Source organism: Hemicordylus capensis, chromosome 5 (assembly GCF_027244095.1).
Source record: "Hemicordylus capensis ecotype Gifberg chromosome 5, rHemCap1.1.pri, whole genome shotgun sequence".
In the NCBI taxonomy this organism is placed as follows: domain Eukaryota; kingdom Metazoa; phylum Chordata; class Lepidosauria; order Squamata; family Cordylidae; genus Hemicordylus; species Hemicordylus capensis.
This window is the reverse complement of record NC_069661.1, coordinates 145,826,251-145,851,182: the sequence shown is the minus strand read 5'-3', so window position 1 is coordinate 145,851,182 and position 24,932 is coordinate 145,826,251. Positions and strand designations below refer to the sequence as shown.

Sequence of the window (24,932 nt, the reverse complement as noted above, 5' to 3'; positions counted from 1 at the left end):
CTTAGTGCCTGTTCTTGTGCAGCCAGTATTAAACCCTCTGTTTCTTTCTTCAAGTTGCCATTCTTAAGCCACTGCCAGTTGGCATTTTTCGTATATTTTTTTCAGTTAAGCGACGTTTCTTCCAGTAACTTTGCTCTCTTCAGCCCTGGTTGCTCAACTGAAGATCCTGAGTCCTGTTGCCCACTTGCCACCAGATGACCAGGGACTCCAGCACCTGGCGCGGTCCTTGTTGACCCAGGTGACGACCGATCCATTATAGATTTATTAAAGTTACGTCTCACCATATTGTTGATGGGAGAGGCACTCTTTGTCTGGCTCCTCTGGTGAGACCTGTCCAGTATTGTTGGACCTCTGGCATAGCTCTCACCTTCCTCAGAGCACGCAAGCCCCACAACCACGCCAAGGTAGTGCCTCACTGGGGGTTGTTGTTGTTGTTGTTGTTGTTGTTGTTATTATCAGCCATTGTTAATGAAGTCCAAATGTTTCATCTGCATCAGCTCTTGGGAATGAAACCAGTTTCTAAGAGAGACTCACTTGTTTGCTTTCCTTGCCAGTTTTTGACCACTGTTGAAAACTCTGTTAGAAGGCCTTAACTGAATGTTGTAAATGGCTGGGTGAGGCAGGCAGGGATTTTACACAGCTTTTAGTGAGATTTACATACTGTTTACATACTGGTTTAATGCTTTTGTGTTGGATTGTTTCTCTTTTTTGCATTGGTTACATTTTAATTGATCTCTGCATTTTATATGGTACATCAACGTGGATATTTTTAGGACAAAAGCAGTTATTAAATACATAAACAGTAAACTCAGAAATCTGTCCTGTTTGTGGATCAATTGTAGCAACAATCCACTAGTACAATGCAGAGAGAGAGAATACAAGTAGGACATGTTAACAAAACATGATCATAGTGTTTTGTTTTAGATCACATTTGCTCAGTTATTTCTCAAGCTTTTAGGTATCACCAAAAATATTTATTTATTATTTTATTTATTTAGTACATTTATATACCACCCCATACAAAAAAATCCCTAGGCAGTTCACAATCTATGTTTATTTTGTATCATATGATACTTTGTTGTGATGATGATGATTATCATCATCATCCTATTTGTTGGCAGCCCCGTAACAAATTGTTCTCTGGGCAGCTCACAACACCACATGTAAACATCCAATAAGAACACACAACACTAAATTCTTATCTGGAGTTCTTATCTCGCTTCTACGCTCCACTCTCTTCTGGGTGGGGAAGGGTCTGGCCAAGGCTTTTTCTTTGCTCTTTTGCTCCTTGCTTTAGCCTGTTTGTTATCAGGGGCTGAACTCACTCTAATTGTGTGTGTGTGTGTGTGTGTGTGTGTGTGTGTGTGTGTACACACACACACACCAAATTGCCTGATTGGTGTGGGTGTGAGACACACCCATTGGGCTTTTGAGATCTTTGCCTTTATTAGAGTGGGCTGCAGCCAGAGGAGCCTTTGGAGGTGGCCTTCGGAGTGGGACTGAGGGCTGGGCTGGTATACTAACTAACCTAAAAAGCCCTAAATGGCTTAGGCCCTGGGTGTCTAAGAGAACATCTTCTTTGTTATGAGCCCCACCGCCCATTGAGGTCATCCAGAGAAATCCATCTCCAGTTGCCGCCAGCTTGGCTATGTGCTTAATAAAACTGAACAAGTGGAATCTCTGGGAAAGCAGCAGGAGGTGGTGTATATACCAGGGTCACAACAGCAAGCCAAGAAAATACATGGGAATCCAATCAAGTCCTGTCTCTCCAATCACTTCACAGGTGTGCACTCAGTCAGTACGAAGGGGTATGGCAAGGATTGGGGCATCCCAGCACATTCCCCACACCTCCAACTAGCCTTTCCTCCAAGTGCAACATAATCTACATGTGCTCCAGATCATGCAAATATAGCTGGTGTACATGGGCCTCCCATTCCTTGCAATGCCCTGCTGCAAATATAAATCTCATTTGGCAGCAATGGAGAAAAACTTAGTGGGACTCTTTCATGCAGAGCTATGGTTTCACTCATGCTCAACTGGACTGCAGCCCAAATGACTGCAAGTAAAAAAGAAGCAAGTTTGGGGTGGTAAAAAAATGTCAAATAAAATAAATAAATAAAAATAAAATAGAAGACCCTGCTTAGCAGATACTTTTTCACAGTATGTGAAGTGTTTATATCATTAACATTACAAAATATACTTCAGAATTAGAAGATACGTCTTTGAAATGTAATAGAATTTGGGCTTCTTGGTTTCTGAAACTACAGCCTCCTCTCTCTTTTTCTCCAGCTGATGCCTCTCTTCTTCCAAACAATGTGATGGCTGGAAATACAGTTTGGAGGAAAAAGCTGCTATTCTTTCAGTTTTGTTCTTTATTTGTTTTAAGGCTTAAGAAAATTACTAACAAGCACCAAAATAAAGATAATTGATATTCTACCAGTACAGTCTGTGTTTATTTGTAGCTGGATTCAAACATGGCATGATAAATAGGGAGAAGGCAGAAAGGGAATGAAGAGTCAGTGAATTTCAGCTGAACGTTGATAAGTAGAGCAAAAAGGAAACACAGAAACTGGAAGGAAAAGGTGGCTAAGGTGCAATAGGTTGTTTGTTTGGGGATTAATCACCATGAAGTAGAACACTTTAGCTGAGAGGATGGCAGGACTACAGGGAGAGATAAAACTTGTGCTATGGTCCATCTGGAAGTTCAAGGGGATGCTGTCAGCAGTGTTAGACCAGAAGCATAAGCAATGGTTTTTGGATGAAGTCAAGACAGGCATTTGGCCACTAAGATAACAATCATCAAATTAATTGATCCCTTGGAAACCTAGGGAACAAGTGAGTAAATGGATCTGTCAAGCAATTTGAAAGTCTTGGACCTTGAAATAACAACAGGAAAGGAAAAAAAGAACTATGGTTCACAGCTGATAAGTGAGAATAATATAGATCTTTTTAATATATATATTGTCAGTGATCATAGGGAATAATCACTTCTCTTCCCCCTTCACTGTGTACAGTGGGTGTAATTATAGATATTCTGTCTTCTAAAATGTTTACAAAGTGCAGCATTTGCTAACTACCAAACATGTAGACCACCACACAAATTGTACAGATTAGTCAGCAGGCAAACCAGGATAATAGGGTAGTAGGGGTGGGCACGGATCACTTGCTGTGGTTTGGTCCGAATTCTGACTGAACTGCCACTCTGCGAACTGTTTCGGTCAGACCGACAGGCTTGAGGAGTGGAATCAATGAACCAGCTTGAACCAGTTCCAAGAAGTTCATGATCGAAACTGCTCAAACTGGCCCAGTTCACATTGGACCAGTTCTGCACATGCCTATACGGTTGTCTTGATCCAATGAGTATCACAGCTGCTGCACAGAACTGAACCAAAATCTCCCACAGCCAAGCCAAGCTCTCCACTTCATCACCAAGCAATCATTAACACTTCAACATGCTATCCCATAACATCACTCCATTCCCTTCTATCAAGAGATTGCTCCTCCCTACCAATACATCTATTGGTCCTTACAATATGTATTGTTTAATTTTAATGGGAAAATCAACTGCTTAATTGGATAAAAGCCAGAGAGCCAATCAGCTAAAAAAATTTGTTAATCCTTTACAGTCCTCCTTTCCAGACTACAGCTGCACTCCAGGCATCCGCTCTCACCTACTTGAAATAGCTATTAAATCTGCAGCTCCATCTGGAATGGGAAATGGCAGATAAAATAATTAGAATCTTACAGCAGTGTTAAGAGGTCTGGAGATGCTTAAAAAGTAGGGAGAGAGAAGACATCAGCTTTCAACAAGCTCCTGTTTACAATGCAGTAGGTTCATTACACAAGGCTAAAGTACCTGCAAGGTGCTAATTAATTCAATACCATGATGCATTCTGTTTTTAATAAGATGATGTTTGTTCAGAAAAAAAGGACTGGTAGCCTTAAAAGGATAATGCTTCTGTGTTTTCTTCCAATAGTGTCTAAATGGCATGAAAATTGAAGTGACACAGGACCTGGTTTCTTCCTTTTAGAAGACACACCATTTCTAATTAGTTTTGCGATCAATATGCGGAGGAGATCCATGATCCTGGTTCACACATCTGATTTTCAAACTAAAATTGAATAACAAAAAAAAAAAATTATGGTGATGAGCACCTGTATGCTTGCATGCAGAAGGTTCATCGTTCCCTCCCTGACATCCCTAGACAGGGCTGAGAGAGACTCCTGCCTACAACCTTGGAGGGCTGAGAGACACTCCTGGTAATGCAACCTTGTTGCATTACAAAATGCAACATTTACTAACTACTTAAAAAAAAAGATGAATATGCAGATAGCCACATAACGTGTACAGATTAGTCATCAGGCAAGCCAGGATGACAGGGTAGTAGGGGTGTGCACAGACCACTTGCTAAGGTTCAGACAAAATTTGGACTCAACAAAATTTGGTTCAAATTGTCCACTCAGACAATATTGAGCTAGATGGACCAATGGTTTGACTCAGTAGAAAGCAGTTTCCTATGTTCCTATCTTCTTACCCCCAAAGCCTATCAGGTGTTTTTGTTGTTGTTATTTTAAGTAGATAGAGTTATTCCTATGTGATCATTTGCATTAAGTAATTTCCAGAATAAAATAAGAAATTAGTCATCTTTCTAAGCCTCCCAAAAGACATAAGTAAAGGGCACACATTTGGATTCAGCAATCATCAGTATGCTCTTTTGTGGCTTATGTAAAACTCTTCTTTGATCACACATACACAAATACAAAGTGAGGCTGTTCTCACAAACAGCCAAGACCAGGCTTGGGCAGCTAGGCCTGGGCTTGGCTGCCCATGAGAACCGCTGGGATCTTTATGCTGCCTTGTTGAAAATGATATGTAATCTTTTCCTCACTCCACAGGACCATAAACAAAATATAAGTTAATGTGTGAAAAGGACCTGAGTCAGTTCATATGCTGTTGCACTCTCTGATAACCTCTAGGCTTGACTACTGCAATGTGCTCTGGCTGCCTTTGTATTAAGTTTGTAAACTTCAGTTGGTCCAAAATGCAGTGGCTAGATTGGTCTCCGGAGTTTCTCGGAAAGACCATATCATGCCTGTTTTAAAGCAATTCATTGGCTACCAACAGGTTTCCGGGCAAAATACAAAGTGCTGATAATTAACACTAAAGCCCTAAATGGCTTATGACCGAGTTACCTGGGAGAGCACCTTCTTCTGCGCATTAAGGTCATCAAGAGAGGTTGGGAGCGGGAATTATCTATAGTCACTCCTGCAGAGGCGTAACTAGGGAAAACGGTGCCCGGGGCAAGCATTGAAATGGCGCCCCCCGCGCCCCCAACATACTACATTATACTTAGGTTTTTCCTCACAAGCGCCCGCCGCCGCTGCCAAGCCAGGCCACTGACTGGCCGCCAGGTGCCAGCAAAGCAATGGGGGGGCGCGGGCAGCGCGCAAGGGACCGCTCGTGGGGGAGGGGGTGCCGACACGCTCCCTTGACTGCTGCAGCGCTGCTGCACTGAGCAGGAAACATTTGTATTAACAAAAAATTTAAAAAAAATTTAAAAAGATTTTTTTGTCATGGCGGCACCCCCCATGTGACCAAAAAAGATGGCGCCCGGGGCACGTGCCCCCCCTGCCCCCCCTGCCCCCCCTATAGTTACGCCTCTGCACTCCTGGGCTCTGGGATGCGCTTCCTATAGACATTCATGATTCAACATCTTTAGCTGCCTTTAAGCGAGCCCTTAATATACATCTTTTTAGCCTGGCTTTTAGTGATCTGTGAATGTTTTTAATTGTTATTGTAATGGCTGTTTTATTTTGCCATTATTGTATTTACTTTTGTGAACCTCCTAGAGCCTTTGGAGTCAGGTGCTATATAAATTAATTAAATTAAATTAAATTAATAAAATAATAAATACAGAATTTAAACTGCACTATTTACTGTACAGTAAAATACTGTGGATAAAAAATGATTCCGATCAGTGGCTTCTAAGGTATTTCAGCTATTTTTAAGTGGAAGGGTGGGTTCAAATTTTTTAAATAAATAAACAGATCAATAATGGCTGACACTTTCTTGTAAGACAGCTTCTCTCTCGCTACCAATCTTGCCCTGTAATGTACAGGTTCAGGTGACCTCTGGCTGTGTTCTAAGAAATCCTCTCAGTTTCTCCAAGACTACATTGAGGTCAACGCCCTGTATGAACTCTGATGAGACCTAGAACACATGACAGAATTCTGTGCAACATAAAGATATTCCTTAACAGAAAGGTCAATGTGGAAAGACTACTCTGAAAATACATTTTAAAAGTACTGACTGGTTCACAGCACAAGTAGGAACCTAAGTATCCTTGGCCAGAAATTTTCAGACCATACAAAGTCAGGCATATGATAACCACTTAGTTCTGTTTCTAGAATAACCACTAAGTAAGAATTTAGCTCTGCTTCTAGATAGGACTTAGAAGCACTGTACTTGAGGCATAGAGCAATTTGGGAGCATGGGGGGAAAAACACCCCCCCTCAAAAACCTTTGCAATCCATTTCTAGGTGATCCAGACCCTTGCAGGAAATTATGTTATAAGCATGCTCAGAAACACAGTAGATAAATAACAATGGTTTTAATGCTTCCAGTTGTAATAATTAAGAATCTCTGCTGCATTTGGTTTGATTGCTACCAAAATTTGTACATGCAGAGGTTATTCACGTGACCAGCCCAACCAAGGATAGGGAAGCCCAGTGTGTAGTGCTGTGACTGCTGCCAATCCTGGCACTTCTGCCCCCACCAGCCCAACTTTTAATCCCAGCCCTTAACCAGGGTTAGAGGGCACGAGTGCACTCTCAACCCCAGGTTCAGGATCGTATGTGTGCCCCACTCATGTGTGCGCCTGACTCAAGAGGGAATCCCCTAATGGACCATGCTGCTCATCACGTGATGCATTATGGGATTCCTCGAGGCTGGGACTTGTTTTCCTGGCCTCCAGGAGCACTGTGGATTGTGTAGGTGCATGACAGCACACTGAAGAGGAGCTCCTTATTCAACCTTGCCTTCAAGGGGTGTGTACAAAACCAGTTTGTCCAGTTGAGTTCGATACTGGGTGGCAGTATCAAGACAGTGTGAGCGCACATGCATTCAGAGTGGGACCTTCCTGATTAAACCTGAGCAGGATCTAAAATTAACTGAGTGGACATCAAAAAATGTGTGAGCGCAGCCACATATGCACACCTAAGAGGGAACACTGCAAACAATCCTTGCAGGAGTCTGGCAGTGGGAGAGGGAGACTGCAGAGATACCACCAAGGCCGCCAGACCCGCAGCAGTGAGGTACATTTTTTTTACCGATGTTTGCACATCCCTGCTGCCTTTTCCACACCCATCATCCCCGCTCCTGTTATGGTCATGAGAACGACCTTATAGAAAGCACAAAAATATTGTCAGAGAGGAGTAGGAACATAGGAAACTGCCTTTACTGAGTCAGACCATTGGTCCATCCAGCGCAGTATCATCTACACAGACTGGCAGCACCTTTTCCAAGTTTGCAGGGAGGGAACTGGGAAGTTTCGGCATGAAAGCATGCAAATGCTCTTCCCAGAGTAGCCCCATCCCCTAAGGGGAATATCTTAGGGTGCTCACATGTAGTCTCCCATTCAAATGCAAACCACAGCAGACCCTACTTAGCAAAGGGTACAATTCATGCTTGCTACCACAAGACCAGTCACCTTAAGTGGAGCAGTGGGGAAATGACTTGACTAACAAGCCAGAGGTTGCCGGTTTGAATCCCTGCTGGTATGTTTCCCAGACTATGGGAAACACCTATATTGGGCAGCAGTGATAAAGGAAGATGCTGAAAGGCATCATCTCATACTACATGGGAGGAGGCAATGGTACACCCCTCCTGTATTCTACCAAACAAAACCACAGGGCTCTCTGGGTGCCACGAGTCGAAATCGATTTGACAGCACAATTTACTTTACCACAAGACCAGCCCTTTTGCCAGTTGCTTTGCATTGCTTTGCAATGTCAAGAATCAGGTCCACTTTTTAAACACTCCTATTTTTATGCCTCAGGACACAGCAACAGATACATTTACCAAGGAAACCCATCTATTAGGAACTCCATTATGTATCACCTCGTTATTAACACTGGGTACAATGAAGATACTTGAATGACCTGGATTAGCCAGGGACCTTACATCAACCATGACCACAGGAGGAAATGCTTTATTTTGCTAGGGAAGGACTGTAGTTTGTGTGCAATACTCAGAATAACTTGGTTTGTATTTTAGATGTCTAAATGCACCATTATTGCAGTCTCTATCAGAATGTAAATTCCAAACAGAAGAACAAGTAACTCCACTTCCTTTGAACTCCCTTTCTGTTCTCCATTATAGAGGTTTTTTATTGTTTCTTGGCCCCCAAAGATTCAGTTTGTCTAGCCCACCAGAAACAAAACCAATACTCCAGCTGATGAAGGATTTTAAAATAAACTTTAAAAAATGAATTCAGTTTTGGGTAACTAAAGCGATTCAAGTCTTCAATACAAAGGGTCAAATTACTGAAGCTTTCCCAGGACTACACATTGCAATAAAGCACAGCAATTCACTCAAAGGAATTTGCTTATTTAGGGAAAGCATAGCTGAATAGCAGTGTTTTCTCACCAACCTGAATATTACTTTGGGGGCATTTGTACAGACACAAAAAACTTATCTTGGCAGTGCCAGTCAGTGAGTAAAGGACACCCACAGCGATCCTGTGAATGCCAGTGGCATGCACATGATTGCCATGCCATGGGCGGACATGGTTCCAAAATGGCATAGGGAGACTTTTTCACATGAGCCTCAGGTGCGGAAACAATCAAATTGCCCTCAGAAGAGAGAGAGAGAGAGAGAGAGAGAGAGAGAATGAATGCTATCAATCAGCAAACTTTACTATCTCCCATATGACTATAAAACAACAATTTATATATTTGCAAACAGAGGATTTGTTTTAGGAAACAGACTAGCCATGCCTGTTAATCAGTTCCTAAAACCCTTCACTGAAATCTTCTGTAAACAAATAAGTGGATGGCAAATGAAGCAGAAAAACCCACCTTGTTAAAATTCAAATTGAATTCTTCTTACACTTATACATGTGTAAGGACAATTAATATGATCGGCTCAACTGGAAGAAAATTGTTCTTGCTAACCAACTATTCCAGTGCAACCAAATGTAATATCAAACACAATTTGTAGAAGATCATATATTTTATGCACATTTTCTCTGTATTTGTTTTTCTTTTTCTATTGCAGCTTTACAAGAAAAAGAAAGCCTCTCGTACTTCAAAAACTCATTCAAAAGAAACAGCATCTGATCTATCATGATGTGGTGATTTTCAAACATCTGCCTGCACTCCCAAGTCAGAACTGACACTTTTATTTTTAATAAGTATGTTTTAATTCATTAAGAGAAGCCATCTTGGCCCCACTGAATGGTTGTCATCTTGGCCCCAATGGATGCCTCTGAATACCAGTTGCAGGGGAGTAACAGCAGGAGAGAGGGCATGCCCTCAATTCTCTTGCCTGTGGGCTTCTCAGAGGCATCTGGTGGGCCATTGTGCGAAACAGGATGCTGGAGTAGATGGGCCTTGGGCCTGATCCAGCAGGGCTGTTCTTATGTACTTATAATGGCCTAGGAGCTTTGCATGCTGCAGCAAATCTGAAGCCGGTAAGTGTACGTAAGATCAGTCTGGAGAGGAAACCACAGGGAGATTAACCATGTAGAAGTGGGATGTAATATATTAAATAGTTGAAAAACAAAAACAAAACACAAGTAATCTTTAATTAGGACAATGCATGGCGGATAATCAAATGAAAATTGGCATTTAAATACAGTTTTCTAAGATGCTAACAATTCAGTACATTGTATTCTTTTTTTATAATATTTGTGCTGATTCTCCAGAGTTGTTGACACTTCTGTAATATGTATCTAATAATGTATGCAAACAAAACCTATTTACATTTGCATTGTGAAAATCTGGTGGGGGCGCTCATCAACCAATACTTAATTTAAAAAAGCCAGTGCCTTTTAATTCATGAGTACTTTATTATAGTTAGTGCCATTCAAAATGGATATAAACTTGAGTTTTAAAGTTGGATTCTGCAAAATATTGCTACTTTTCCAAAGCAGGATTTCAAATGCACTGAATGGATATAAAGTGGAATTTTTGAGATCTGCATAGCAGGAGACGGAGACATGAAGGGGTGTGCATCTGTGGGCAACATTAGCATCTGTTTGTGAAGTTTGGAATATGTCTGTGTTTAAGAAGTCTGATGAGCAGATCTAAGTGTTATTTAGAATTTGTTACAATGCCTTTCATTCTCTGTACTCCACTTAAATTTATTTTCCATCAGCCCTCTTTATCTCCTATTGTTCCTGTGTGTGTCCTATATATCCTGCTGCTTCAAACACCATCAATAGTATCTCCTTCTTCCTCCCTCCTTCCCCAGGTCATCAAGTTGAAGGCAGAACTAGCTGTGATTATGAGCAAGGGATTGCCATCAAAGCAGCAACCCCACATCCAGCTCCCTCTTCTCTTGTTACATTTAATAAAGGAAACACTCATGTTACAATCTCATCATCACATCATGCATTCTCCTCATCCGCAAGGCAGACAATAGTGTGGAATGGATCAGGCAGGGAAATTAAAAAATATATCTGACATGGTGACACAAGTTATGCTGACTAAATGTTACAGGGAGAAAATGCAGAATTAGATGCAGGGATGCTGCTTTGACATGGCAGCAACCCCATGACTAACTAGTGTTAGTCTATTTCTGCACTGGTCCCAACTCAATGTCCAAGTCCTTCTTCAGTATGGGGGTGTATTCATTCCAAAATGAACGTGCTGGGGGCCAAATTGCTTTGCTTCATTTTTTTCCCCCAAAGCTCCTCCTCTTTGTATCCATTCTTTCGTTATTACGAGTAGCATTTGCTCCAAAGTGCTGGGGCAGCGTGAATGAAAACTTGGCCTGCCATGAAAACAGAGGGTGGCAAAACTACCTATACAATTCATTTATAAGAAATGAAGATAAAGGGATGAAATCCATTGGGACGCTCCAAACAGACCTGAAATGAACCAAATGGGAGCCACAAAACTGAACAAGATTCCCGAAACAAACATTTGAGTGCACACCCATCCTCCTCAAGGACTCACTTCCCCCCCCCTTTTTTTTTTTTGGCTAAAGTCTTTTCTGAGTAACCCCAACCTCACTTCAGATATCAGTTGAATATCTGAAAAATGGATTATATATCCAAACATTTATTTATTTATGCATTCATTAATTCATTCAATTTCTATACCGCCCTTCCAAAAATGGCTCAGGACGGTTCACACAGAGAAATAATAAATAAATAAAATGGATCCCTGTCCCCAAACGACTCACAATCTGAAAAGAAACATAAGATAGATAATAGCAACAGTCACTGGAGGTACTGTGCTGGGGGTGGATAGGGCCAGTTACTCTCTCCCTACTAAATAAAGAGAATCACCACGTTAAAATGTGCCTCTTTGCCATGTTAGCAGGAGTTCATCAGCAGCCATTGTGCTATCATTCAGCACAATGATAAAATCACTTTTAAGGAGCAATTGTCATTTTAATGTTACCTGGATTAAATTGCAAAACTAAACCTAGGCGTTACATTAGGAAATCAACTTTATGATGAAACAATTTCATCACCACGTTAAAAGGTGCCTCTTTGCCCAGTTAGCAGGGGTATATGGATATATGGATTACAGCCATCAGTTCAACATTTTGAAGATCAATTTGTACACATTGTCTACAACACCAGTGGTTTTCTAGCTATGTTCTGGGATAATTCTGGGATTTAAGAACAAATTCTATACCACCTGACTCCAGAGGCTCCAGGTATTCACAAAAACAAAGACAAACAAAACCAGCTATTAAAACAAGAATTAAAATATCTAACACATTCAGAAATTACAATTAAAAAATCTAAACAGCAATTAAAATTTTTAAACTCAGAAATTACTAAAATGCCTAGCTTAAAAAAAAACGTGTTTTAAGGGCTCTTTTGAAAGCTGGAAAAGAAGTCAAGGCCTGCTTCTGAGTCACCACCAGATGAGCTGGCAGTATATGGAGACAGACCGCTCTCAATGATCTTAATGTATAGTAGGGATCATGCAGGGCAAGGAGGAATGAAAGCTCCTGAAGCTTAGGGACATTGCACACAACTAGACTTTAAATGTGATTCCATGTGACAACTGAACTGGCCCACTGTGTACCCCAATCATGTTCCAAAATCTTCTGCAATGGATAGAAGATCCATAGCAAATATGCAGGGAATGGGAAATTAGTCTCAAAAGGGGTTCCATGAACATAGAAAGCTTGAAAGCCTCTGATCCATAGGCTTTTGTAGGCTTTTGTAGGCTACCCCTGAGCTTCAGAAACCTCCATATACTTGACTTATTTAATATATGTTTCACTGGAATGAAACCTACATCTGTTCTGTAAGATTGCATTGAGTTTGGGGAGCTATATATTTTTTCCTCAAAAAATATCACAGGCTATCATTGTGCTACAATCTGTCTGACCAGATCACTACTGATTTCAAGCTAATGAGAAGCTCTCAAAAGAAAGTTTGTCTATGACTCATGCGTGTTATACTTCCATCACCCAAAAGCAAATGTTGGGAAAGATGCAATACAAGAGCAGGATCATTCACATGCAGCACAAATTCACCTAGAGGACAATTATTCCTTGCTTAAGACCTAGGGCAAGCAATACACTCTGCAATGCTGATTTTATTTCAGAAAACAGCCATTAGGAAAATGAAAAATTACAATGAAAAGGAAGTTTAGCAGACAGATCCATGTGCACACTAATCTGAACAGGCATTTTCTTTAAAAGCAGGCCAGAAGAAATGAAAGATTACTTCTGGCTAAAATGGAACAAATTAAATTATGAGAAGCTTAATACGTTTATTCAAACTTTAATTGCATAACCTAATGTCAAGGTTATTATATTCTACACAGTTCTCTCAACGTACTTCAAAAAAGAAAGGCTTGTGCTTTGTCATGCTGCTTTTCTCCTGCCAAAAAATGATATGCATGTTGATGCTGTGTTCACTCTAGAGTTTCTTCATTATGTGTGTTAATAAAATACTACATTTTCAGTACAATTTTGCAAAATCTTCCCAGCAGTGAAATTTGATGACTTACAACTTGATTAATATAAAGGGCAAAAGAGAGCAAAATCACAGGAGAATGTCAGCTGTGTAGGATAACCACTCCCCCATATAGTTTTAAAACACTCCATATTCCAACAGAAGGACAACTGCCATTGAAATGTTGCCTCAAGCAAATCTGAGAGTTCCTCCTCAGGAGAAACATCTGGGGAAACAAATTAAGGGAAACCAAGGCATTTTAATGATGAATGGGGTGGAGAGCTGGTCTTGCACTAGCGACCATGAACTGTCCCCTTTGCTAAGCAGGGTTCATCTTGATTTGCATTTTGATTGGTGACTACATACGAGCACTGTGATAGGGCAATGGGGCTGCAGCTTAGTGGCACAGCATCTGTTTCTATACAGAAGGTTCAAGGTTCAGTCCTTGGCATTTACAAGGAAACATCCTGCCTGAAACCTTGGATAGTCCCTGTCATTCAGTGTACACAATACTGAGTTAGATGGATCAATAGTATGATTCTTCATCTACCCCTGCTAACTGGGCAAAGAGGCACTGTGGTGATTCTCTTTATTTAGCAGGGGAAGAGAAACTGGCCCTATCCACCCTCAGCACAGTACTTCCAGTGACTGTTGCTGGGGTCTATCTTATGTTTCTTTTTAGAATGTGAGCCCTTTGGGGACAGGGTTCCATCTTATTTGTTTGTTATTTCTCTGTGTAAACCACCCTGAGCCATTTTTGGAAGGGCGGTATAGAAATCGAATTATTATTTCTTGTTTACACAGTCAGACAGGTGTTATTGACTGGTTTGTTTTATCCAGACATCGAGTCCTTCCCAAGGACCTGGGATGGCTGAATTTTATCATCAATACTGTTGGTTATTATAGCTATCGTCACAAAATATAGGCTGTTCCCAGTAAAGTTGGTTTTTGTAATTGGCTGGTGGTGATTTCTGTGGCCCCTATGGTGTTGAGGTGCTCTTCAAGTTGTTTTGGAATTGCACCTAGGGTGCCAGTTACCACTGGGATTATTTTGGTCTTTTTCTGCCACAGCCTTTCAATTTCCATCTGTAGATCTTTGTATTTGGTGATTTTATCTATTTCTTTTTCTTCTATTCTGCTGTCCCCTGGTGTTGCTATGTCGATTATTTTGACTTGTTTTTCTTTCTTCTCGACTACAGTGATATCTGGTGTATTGTGTGGCAGATGTTTGTCTGTTTGTAGTCGGAAGTCCCATAATATTTTTGCATTTTCATTTTCGACAACTTTTTCAATGTTATGGTCCCACCAATTTTTGGCTACAGGTAGCTTGTATTTTTTGCAGATGTTCCAGTGTATCATCCCTGCTACTTTGTCACGCCTTTGTTTGTAGTCAGTCTGTGCAATCTTTTTACAACAGCTGATTAGGTGGTCCACGGTTTCATCTGCTTCTTTACAAAGGCGGCACTTGCTGTTTGTTGTTGATTTTTCGACTTTTGCTCTTATTGCATTTGTTCTTAGTGCCTGTTCTTGTGCAGCCAGTATTAAACCCTCTGTTTCTTTCTTCAAGTTGCCATTCTCCTTCTACTTATTATTATTATTATTATTAGGCAGCTTTCTATGTTATTTATTTATGTCATTTATTTATTTAAAATATGTTCCTAACAAAAACTCCTAGGGTACAGTTCTGTCAGAGGATTCTGTCTGAAGTGGATTTATAATCAAATGTGGAGGTTCCTTGGGCAAAACTTCTGAGAAATTTTGAGGGAAGCAGTAAAAATAGAAATTTTGAGGGAAGCAGTAAAAATAGACATATTTTTCAGGACAGTTCTTCATCTCTCTAAAAGCATCTGAAGTCACCCAAATGAAACTGGCCTAGATTCACAAAACGCTCCTTACAGGCCACTTCCCCAAGTTATATCTCGACTCGAGGTTATAGGTTGGGGAGAGATGTAAGATACAAAGAAAGTACAGTTCTTTCCTGACATTTTTGCTAAAATGGAGCAAATTAACAAGAAACTTAATACGTTTGTTCAGATTTTAATTCCATAATCTAATATGAAGGTTATATTATATTCCACACAGTTCTATTAGTCTGGTTTAAAAAACAAAGGCACCAGCCTCATCATGCTGAGGACACTGGACATTCTCCAAGCTCACCTTTAAGCTGAAACTGTAGACAGTTTCAGAAACTGTAAACAGCAACCTAAATCTGGCTCAGCTACAAAGCCTTGTGCCTATATGTTCCATCCATCACTGCATACTCTTGACCACTACTGCTTTCTCCTTTAGCTGGTGAAAGCTAACAATGCTGGAAGTGCTGGATGCTGGTGAAAGCATCCAAGCACCTGAGCTTTCCCCAGCTGGAAAACCTCACAGCCACAAGGTCCAGGTTTGGTACTATATACCCAAGCTCCAGGCCATAGTCTGTGGGTACATGAAACAGTCATCTTGCTGATGCTAAGCAGGTCTAGGTTTGGTCAGTGCCTAGATGGGTGACCACATGGGAACCCCGTGTATACTACCTTGAATTCCATCCTGGAAGAAAAGTGAGATATACATGTAATAAATTATATAAATACATGTTAAAAGTGGCCTCTGTGGCACAGAATGCCTCCCACGATCTCAGGTTGGTATGCAAGCTGCAACTGAACCTGGACAGGGATTGCTTCATCACAGTTATCATTACACTAAATACCCTCCAGATTAGACTACTATAACACATTTGTGGGGCTGCATTTAAAGGACTGTTCAGAAACAGCAGTTTATACAAAATATAGCTGCTAGACTGCTAACCAGAACTGTTTAATGGGAACATATCTTTGCAGTGCTTCAAAAGCTGTGTTGTCTCCCAGTCCATTTCTGGGCACAGTGGACTCAAAGTACTGGTGCTTACCTTAAAAGTCAACACATTGCCTGGGACCCGACTATTTGAAAGACTGCCTACTCCAACCTAGTCCAGCTCATACACTGGAGTCATCTTCAGAGGCCTTTCCCCAAATGGTCCCACACCTGAAGTGGGACAGCTGGTGACTGGGGAGACGACCTTCTTGGTTATGGTGTGCTGACTATGGAATGCCCTTCTCTGGAAAACTCTCCTATTGTCCACTGTACTGCGGGTTTTCTGCAAGGCTTTACTGTGAACTCAGAGTTATCCCCAAAACCCGATGATTTTTTTTACCCCAGATATAAATTGGGCTGTACTCTAACAGGAAATATATACACAGTGAAAAACCTGAATTGTCTGTGAAGTGCTCCTTGATAGCTTGCAGGGACTTCGGAGTAAATCAGCCCCATATTTAAGCACACACCCTTCATTCCAGAGAAGGTGTGAAAAGCTTCCTGGTGCTTTTATTTTGCTTCTTTCTTAGTATTTATTGTATTGTATTTCATTTATTTTGTATGCCATGTGAATACTATTTTTTCATTGAAGACTCAGATATGCATTAATAAAGAACAAAAACAGGTGGAGTGCTTAGTACAGACCGGGGCTGTGATGGCACATGCTCCTTGGCACCTTGGCAGCGATGAGATCGTTCCACTACCTACCACTATCTGAAGCTGCGTGCCCACTAGTATGTGTACCAGGACCAAACTGGGGTGGGGGATCACCAATATGGGGAGGCCCTCCAGGGCTCTTTGCCCAGGGTGCCCTCAGATTTGGAACTGGTATCAAAGCTACTGTGTATTTGGTTCACCAGATGTATCTCTTGAATGCCACAATATTATCCTGATGAGTGTAAACCCTATTTGCACACTCCTTTTGAAGCCAAAGAATAACAGTATTTTAGCAGGCAAACTGCAATTATGTCAGCAGGCTCTCACAATGATGTCTGGTGGGGAATTAGAAAAAGTCAGGGACAATGAATAATGCATATATATTGTGATCCTTTATTTAGGCTGACACCTAGGCTAAATTAATCTCATTTCCAAGTCACAAACAGATTCAACATTGATTTTAGTTCATTATTCTAGCATAACATGGATTCTAAAACCAATCCCCACTGTCTGTTAACAGGAAATAAAAACAATCAAACGTTTTCTCAACTATATCCTCCCCATAGGTCCTGTATACCTTTGAGGCAGCTGTATCAAAACAAGGATGAAATGTACATGCGTTTTGTTAATTTAACAAGCATGAAAATTAGAAAACAAAAATGAACAATATTTGCAAAACACAAAATTTAAAACACATGCTTACCGCAAATTCATCCTGCCATGGGTGAGATTTCTGAAATAACTCTGCTGCTTTAGCAAGGCGCTAAAGAAAACAAAATAAGAAGATTTAGTTTTCCAATATTTTAAAAGCAAAATCCCTTACAATGATAAGTAAACATCCAGTTCCACTTTCCCCAAACTTATACTACCTGTTAAATACTCAGAAATATATACACTATGCACTTTAATGGGTCATATACCTGTTTAATTGTCATAGCTTTACCTAAACAATCTTAGGAACTGTACTTTGATGAGGGTGCTGAGAATTCTCTCCGAGAGACCCCAGGCTCCCCTCATAGAACTACAGTCCTCAGGACTCCCTAGGAGAAAGGAAATTGCTAAGCCAGTTTAAATCATGGATTTCACCTCAAAGCATCCAGTTCGACCACTAAGGCTTCCCTCCTCTGCTGGACAAGGATAATAATGTTCTTGTAATACTAGTTTTGCCTGCTTATAAGACTCATGTTGTGTTGTGTTGTGTTGTGCTGCGCTGTGTGTTATGCATAGTTCACTTTCTCTACCACCTTTCATAAAATTCATCTCAAGGCAGCTAACAAAAATTAAAATACAATAAAGCTCCATAAACATCACATTAAAACTTTAAATTCAGTTAAAATCATGAACACACAAAAAAGCAATAGCCATTTAAAAAAAAAAAGACAAAATAGCAGAAGAGCTAAGAAACCTGGCAGTCTTTAAGGGATAAAAGCCTGAACAAATAAAAAGGTCTTCATTTGTCATTTTTAAAGCAGCAACAGACGTCAAAGAGTGGAAACTCAGTATTCCAAAATCTGGGGGCAACAACAGAGAAGGCCCTGTTGAGCAAGCACAATAATTTGGCCTCTCTCCGTGTCAGCACATGGATCAAAGCCCTCCTAATGACCTTGTTGAGCAGACAGAAATCCTTGGGAGCAGGTGGTTCTTCAGATATCCAGGGCCAAAACCATTAAGGGTTAACCATTAAGCACCTTGCATTGGATCTGGAAACAAATTGGCAGCTGGTCCAGCTCTTTCAAAATAGGTATAATATGCTCCAAATGAGTGGTTCCCAAAAGAACCCTGGCAGCTGTATTCTGTACTAACTGAAGTTATTGAATATTCTTCAAGGGCAGCCCCATGTAAAACAGATTGCAGTAGTCCAGCTGCAATATGACTAAAGCATGGTGTAACCATAGCCAGATCTGCCATCTCGAGAAAGAGACACAGCTGGCGCACTAGCCGAAGCTGTGCAAAGGCACCCCTGGCTACCACTTCCACCTGAGCATCCAGAAGTAAAACTGGGTCCAGCAATACCCCAAGCTGTGCACTTGATCTTTCAGGAGTAGCATATCCCCATCCAGAGCTGGTTGAATTCTGACTGGTTTTCCTACTGACCAACAGCACCTCCATCTTGTCTGGATTTAACCTCAGTTTGCTAGCCCACATCCAGCACATCACCAGCCTCCATTATTGCTGCTGTTGTTCATTACTAATTATTATTTATTATTATTAATAATAATATTATTAATTCACCCATTACTGTGGGATAAGCCACCTATAAATACTAATAATAATGTAGTATTTCAAGATAATTTCCTGATTTTATACCTGTGCAGCCAGCTTTCATAGGACAACGCTGGCTGCTTATGTTAGCACATGCTCAGAGCCTAGCCCCCTCCCTTCATGTTGTCACATGGGAAGGTTCCATAGACCTTACAATAGGGCATGCATATGTCATGTAAACTGAATGCCCTTTACAAAAGCCAATGCAGATAGTTGTGATGACTACCATGGGAGTCGTGGAGGATTCCTCAGATGAAGACCAAGAGTAAGGGGAGCAGGTTGAAACTCTGGTCGACTCAGCAGAACCGGAGCTGACAGGCCTGCAGGCCCCTCTGCCTCCTTCCCTCCATCCTCCTGATGAAGCCTCCAAGGCTGCTGAAGTCAAGGTGTCTGCCCCAGATCCCCGACAGCGATGTACTCTGAGCCAGAGTACAGGCTCAGAGGGAGGAATGTCATAGGTTGGAGAGGCTGGCCAGAAGGAACAGGTGTTCCAGCTCTGACCCAGCTGCATCTCCCTGGCAAGGCTCAGCTGCAGTTGGGTGGGACTCTCAGCACACTGCCCTGTTAGAGCAGCCTGAGAGCTGGGTCTGTGCTGGAAACAATGTCCGTGGTGACCAGCCCTACCATGAGCAACCTTGACCTTGCAATCTGGTCTCGTTTATTGAGACTGACCATGGTTCGTGTTTACCCTGGATCCTGTGGAATTCCTGGTGTTGACTTCTGGCAACATTTGTGACTACTCTCTGTCTCCTTTCTTGTCTGTTGGCTCTCCCTTCCCCTCTGAAAAGAGTGGTTTTCGCAGCTGTTGGGCAGTTGGCCAAGGCAGGTCATTACAATAGTTGGGAAATAGAAGCAGCGGGGTGGGGGGGAAGCGGAGGGGGTTGCCAGACACCATTAGAAAGCAGTTAACTCATGACACAGCATACCATACTATAGCACTTTTCGTGCTATAGCTCTGTGGGTGGGTGGGTGGGTGGGTGGGTGTGTGTGTGTGTGTGTGTGTAGAGAGAGAGCGAGACTGTATTTATCACTTGGGCTTTTTAATCCTTTTTATGCCTTTTATACCTTTATGTTGTATGCCTTTTTATGTTATTTTATTCCCTTTTATGCATTTAAATGCTTTTTCATGTTTCCTTAGGCCTTTTAATGTATCATTATGCATTATACTTTGCACTGTGTGATCACCCCCTGTACTTTATGCTGGTCTATGACTGTAATAAAGATGATTGATTGAACTCATGAACATGATTTTATGAATGATCTATTCTTTCCAAAGCATTTTAAAAGTATTTTCTCTTGTATACTTGGGTCCATGTGGCTTGATGTGATCTATGTCTCTATTAGGTAGGTGGATTCTTGAGTGAAGGGAGAAGATTATTCCGGCTGATCTGGTTTTTCTGGCCAAGTCAAACACCTGTCGGGCTGGAAGATCAGGAAAGTCATGAGGAACCCAAGTGGGAGGGAGGACTGTTTGGTTTCTGTTCTACTGACAATCCCCCTGGCATTATGTGCACAGAATATGAGGGTTGCATGGTTGCCTAGGCAATATGCTGCCTTCTCCAGATCTCATACTATAATTACAATGCAGTGATGGAAATATTATTGCAAAGTAATATTGAGCAAATTAGAGCCGAGAGGGAGAGACAGAGAGAGAGTGAGCAAAAGGAAGAGAGAGCGCATTTTAAAGTGGTTGCAAGGCTTGATCCCAAATTGCAATCCAATTATGATGCAAGCAACAATAGGCAGTCCTAGTTAGAGTCTGTAATTTAGGCACTGCATTAATAGCTAGGGTTAAGTAAGATTTCTTAAAGCAACAGATTTTATGACACCTATCTTAAACATTTGGAGAGAAGACAAGATTAAAATTTAAAACGTAAATCTTCAAGCATCAGTACAGATAATTAGATTCAGGTCTATAAGACTCATACCAATGTCAATTCTGAATGTTCTGGTGAGTGTCAGTTTCATTATTATGGCATCACTTAGTTTTGCTCACAGCACACACACACTGAGCTCATCAATTCCTCTCCCTCTCCCTCTTCTAAAATGATCTTTATCAATGTCACACAACCAAGATGTTGAGATCAGTGCCACATTAGTATGCTTCCATAAACTATGCACTGCAGTCAGGGTTGGAACACCTCCTATAACACCATTGCCAATAGCTGCACCAGCTAGAGGGCTAAATCCAGCCAGTGGTGCAATACCAATAGTACAGGCGAACCTTGCAGGTTCTCTCACCATGGTTTTTGTGGGTTCTCCCATCATGGTTTCAGCTATTCACAGTCGGACAATATATACAATCGTGGGGATGAATTTTGCCCATCTGCAGTTCCTGTGCACATCTTTCAGACCCAGTGGCATTTACAGTGACGTTCCAGGCTTCTGGAAGCAGTGTGGACCCATGTTAGGGCTTTTTTCCTGGGTTGGTTTTTTGGGGGGGTAGATTTATTTGGTGGAATTCAGAGGATTGGGGGGGGGCATTACTGGAGAAGCCAGGGGGTCCAAGGTACTGTGCTGTATTCTTTTTGTTCATATATTGAGCCCCTTGTTCATAAAATGAGCCCCTGGTGGCGCAGTGGTAAAACTGCCGCCCTGTAACCAGAAGGTTACAAGTTCGATCCTGACCAGGGGCTCAAGGTTGACTCAGCCTTCCATCCTTCCGAGGTCGGTAAAATGAGTACCCAGAATGTTGGGGGCAATATGCTAAATCATTGTAAACCGCTTAGAGAGCTTTGGCTATAGAGCGGTATATAAATGTAAGTGCTATTGCTATTGCTATATTTTTAAAAGTTATTTATTCAAGCACTTTTCTTTGCACTGAAGAACCTAACCAGGTTTCCATTATTGTGTTTTCCGCTTAGTAATAGTAGCTGGGAACATAACCCCTGTGAAAAATGAAAAGTCTCCTGTATTGCCATGCCACCCACGCATATGTGCATAAACAGGAAAGTTATTGTGAGATGAACAAAGTATGTCAGTGACAGCTGGTAGGAAATGCAGAGATAATCAAGGGAGAAAAGCATGATTAATGCATTTAGAGAGAGGGAAAGAGTAGGGATGTACACAAAACTAATTTGCCTGGTTCAGTTCAGTTCCACTTTGGACTCGAACCAAACTGGGCATGTTCGCTTTTGCCTGATGAACAGACCCCCACCCCTCATTCGGCTTGAATGCAAGCCAATCAGGGGTTCTATAGTTTTTTTTTTAAAGAATTAAAAATTAAACCCACCACCTCTGGAGGGTGCTGCTGTGGCCACTGGAGGGTCAGTGGCAGTTCCCCCTTCCCCCCCGGTCTCCCCTGGGGTCCATTTTTGGGGCGTTCTGGCCCTTTCTGATGTGGCAGTGGCCATTTTGGAGGCTGCTGCGCATGTGCCCTGGCCATTTGCATGGAAAGGCCCTGCAAAGACTTCCCTCTTTATTTTTTCAGAGGATGCATATGAGAGATAAATAATGCCAGCACAGTGAGGGAGAGCACAACAGAGGCCAGCACAGTAGGGTGGTCAGGTCTAGATAGCAAAAATAGTGGAAATCCATCACTCAAAAGGTTGAAATAGTGGGTGCTATTCACCAAAAAAAGTCTCCACTTTGCATTAAAATTTGCATACATTAATCAGTATAATGTATGTCTATTTAGCTAAAAATAAGCTAATTTGAGAATAAACACAACTCACCACTGTGGAAAAGCCAATGACTAGGTATTCTGTATGCTGCCTAGGTGCTACGTTCAGTAGGATTCTTTTACTCACCCTTCCCATGCCATCCCTCAGACCACGATGTACACACACAGTCCCTCTCCATTAGATGCACATTTATTTCCCCATCCTTTGTATTTATTTACTTTTACCCACCCATTATTTACCCTTCACATGCCCGCCCCTCTCTCACTCCATCCCTCAGTCCACCATGTATGCTGTGTATGCTGTGTGCTCAAAATGACAAACTTCTGCAAATATTCCAGCGACCACCTGAAACAGCGACTGCCCAACAGACTCAGGGGCCAAACAGGTATCTACTTGCATCAGAGGAAGCTACTCTGCCATATATTGGATTGACTAGGATGACATTGTTTGGTTTCTCATAACTGTGGGTGTCACTTTTTTGCTTTTAGTTCAGAAAAATACTGGCAGGAATTTTCAATTGGTCTTGTGTCTGGGAAGATCCTAGCCAGATGGGCAGGCAACACAACTACTGATGCTGGATGCCCGCTGCCTGCTACAGCAGGAGTGAGTGATGCTGACCAGTGGCCAGTCTCTCTCACGGGTGTACAATAAATGTGGGTGCTTTGTTGCTGAAATGGAGGAGACAAAGCAGACAAGGTTGAACAAGGTGAGAGAGACCAGCCAGCATTAAACATTGCTGGCTGGAGAACCATGCTGAATGCTGCCAAGAAGAGAGATGGCAATCAGATGGCTTCCAGTGAATTGGGCAGCCCCCCGCCCCTGGGGAGAGTATTGAGTCAGGAAAGGGGCAGTGGTAGAAGGTGAGATGATGCCTGCATGAAGCAGGGTGAGGTTCTACACTTGCCACTGTGTTCACTGTGAAGCAGGGTGAGGTTCTACACTTGCCACTGTGTTCACTGTGAAGCAGGGTGAGGTTCTACACTTGCCACAGTCACAACCTGAGGCTATCACTTCACTTCTCTTCTTTGGAGAGCTGTCTCTTGCCTCTGCCTCTCTCAAGCCCTATTCAGGTAACCACTGAAAGTACAAAGACTGTACTTTAGATACTGCTCCCACATGTTAATCTGCTTTTCTGTACAGAAGATTATATGAACATGTGGAAGGGACGGGGATAGTGGGAGCAACTGCATAATTGCAGTGAATGTATGGAAAGGGCTTCGGCCTCTGCTCTGTGTGGATTGTACTAACTTTGTTTATTGGATTATTAAAGTATTACTGAGATCATGTGTAGAAAGGCCTCCAGCTCCTCTAAAGAAATGCTCTAAAAAAGTGAAGTGTTATTATTACATTTACATCCCATTAGGAAATCATTTGGCAACAACAAGCATAAGATCATTCACGGCAAGCATCATTGACCCTTCATGTCATCATTTTGGTATGCACATCCTCTAATAACCACTATCTACTATTCCTGCAGCAACCTACAATTCAATAAGGCAGCAGTTATTAATGCAAAAAAAATTATCTTTCAAAAATGCTGTCTCTACCCTCAAGCCAGTTCTGATGCTCACACGTAGAGAGAAGAAAAGGGAAGGTGGCTGCTACTGGATTTCTATTAAGCATTCTGGTAGAGTCACTATCCCATGATACAAAATCTACCATGCAATGTAAAGAGGGGAGGGGTGGGTGGGAATAGGGGAAATGTGTAAATTGTAGTATTTACTTTGTGCACCTTCTGAACTTTCATGTTCATTTTATAGAGATATGAAAGATCACCCCAAAAGCAAAAACAAAAAAAGGGCACATCATCCGTCACTCTGAAAACTGGTTATGCATTGAAAGGTCTGGCCTGTGCATCCCAAGTGTGTGTTGCTAATCTATGAAAAGGTTTTGATGTATTGCCATCACAAAGAAAGAAATATGGGGAAATGTTATCTGATCTAGAAAGAGCAGCTCCCGAGAAGACTTATTCATCTTCAGACCTTCATTGGGGGTGGGGAGTGACCGGGGAGAGATTTTATATCTTTATCTCCTCTTGACCAGCACACAGTTCTGACAGCTAATATGATGGCCCTTTTTAAAAGGTAGCACAATAGTATATAGTATAATAATAAGATCTGCTCCTTTGTATTGCTCATAACTATTTCCCTTCAAGTAGGTCATGCTTAAATATTTATATCCGAGAGCCTCTTAATGCTTCAGGTTAGTATTATAATATGTGAAAGCTCACACTCATTAGATCTCAAGTCTGCAAGACTAGAAACCAATAGATAAAAAGCTGAATTATAAGGAACCTGTTACAGTCATATAGCCCAGGGAAAGTCACATGCCTCAAACAATATAGAAATGTAAAATGAAATTTACGTATTAAGGGGAGGGAGAGGGAGAAAGAGAGACAGAC

The 24,932-nt window shown here is 41.6% G+C and overlaps 1 protein-coding gene across 8 annotated transcripts in view; it reads right to left on the bottom strand.

The window, feature by feature from the left end:
• Positions 1–24,932, bottom strand: part of CACNA2D1 (calcium voltage-gated channel auxiliary subunit alpha2delta 1) — a 642,096-nt gene that overhangs the window by 328,204 nt on the left and 288,960 nt on the right. For all 8 annotated transcript variants that reach the window (XM_053252730.1, XM_053252724.1, XM_053252726.1 and 5 more), the window contains one exon: positions 17,350–17,409. In XM_053252730.1, coding sequence (XP_053108705.1) covers positions 17,350–17,409 — 60 coding nt within the window. The remainder of the gene's footprint in view (positions 1–17,349; positions 17,410–24,932) is intronic.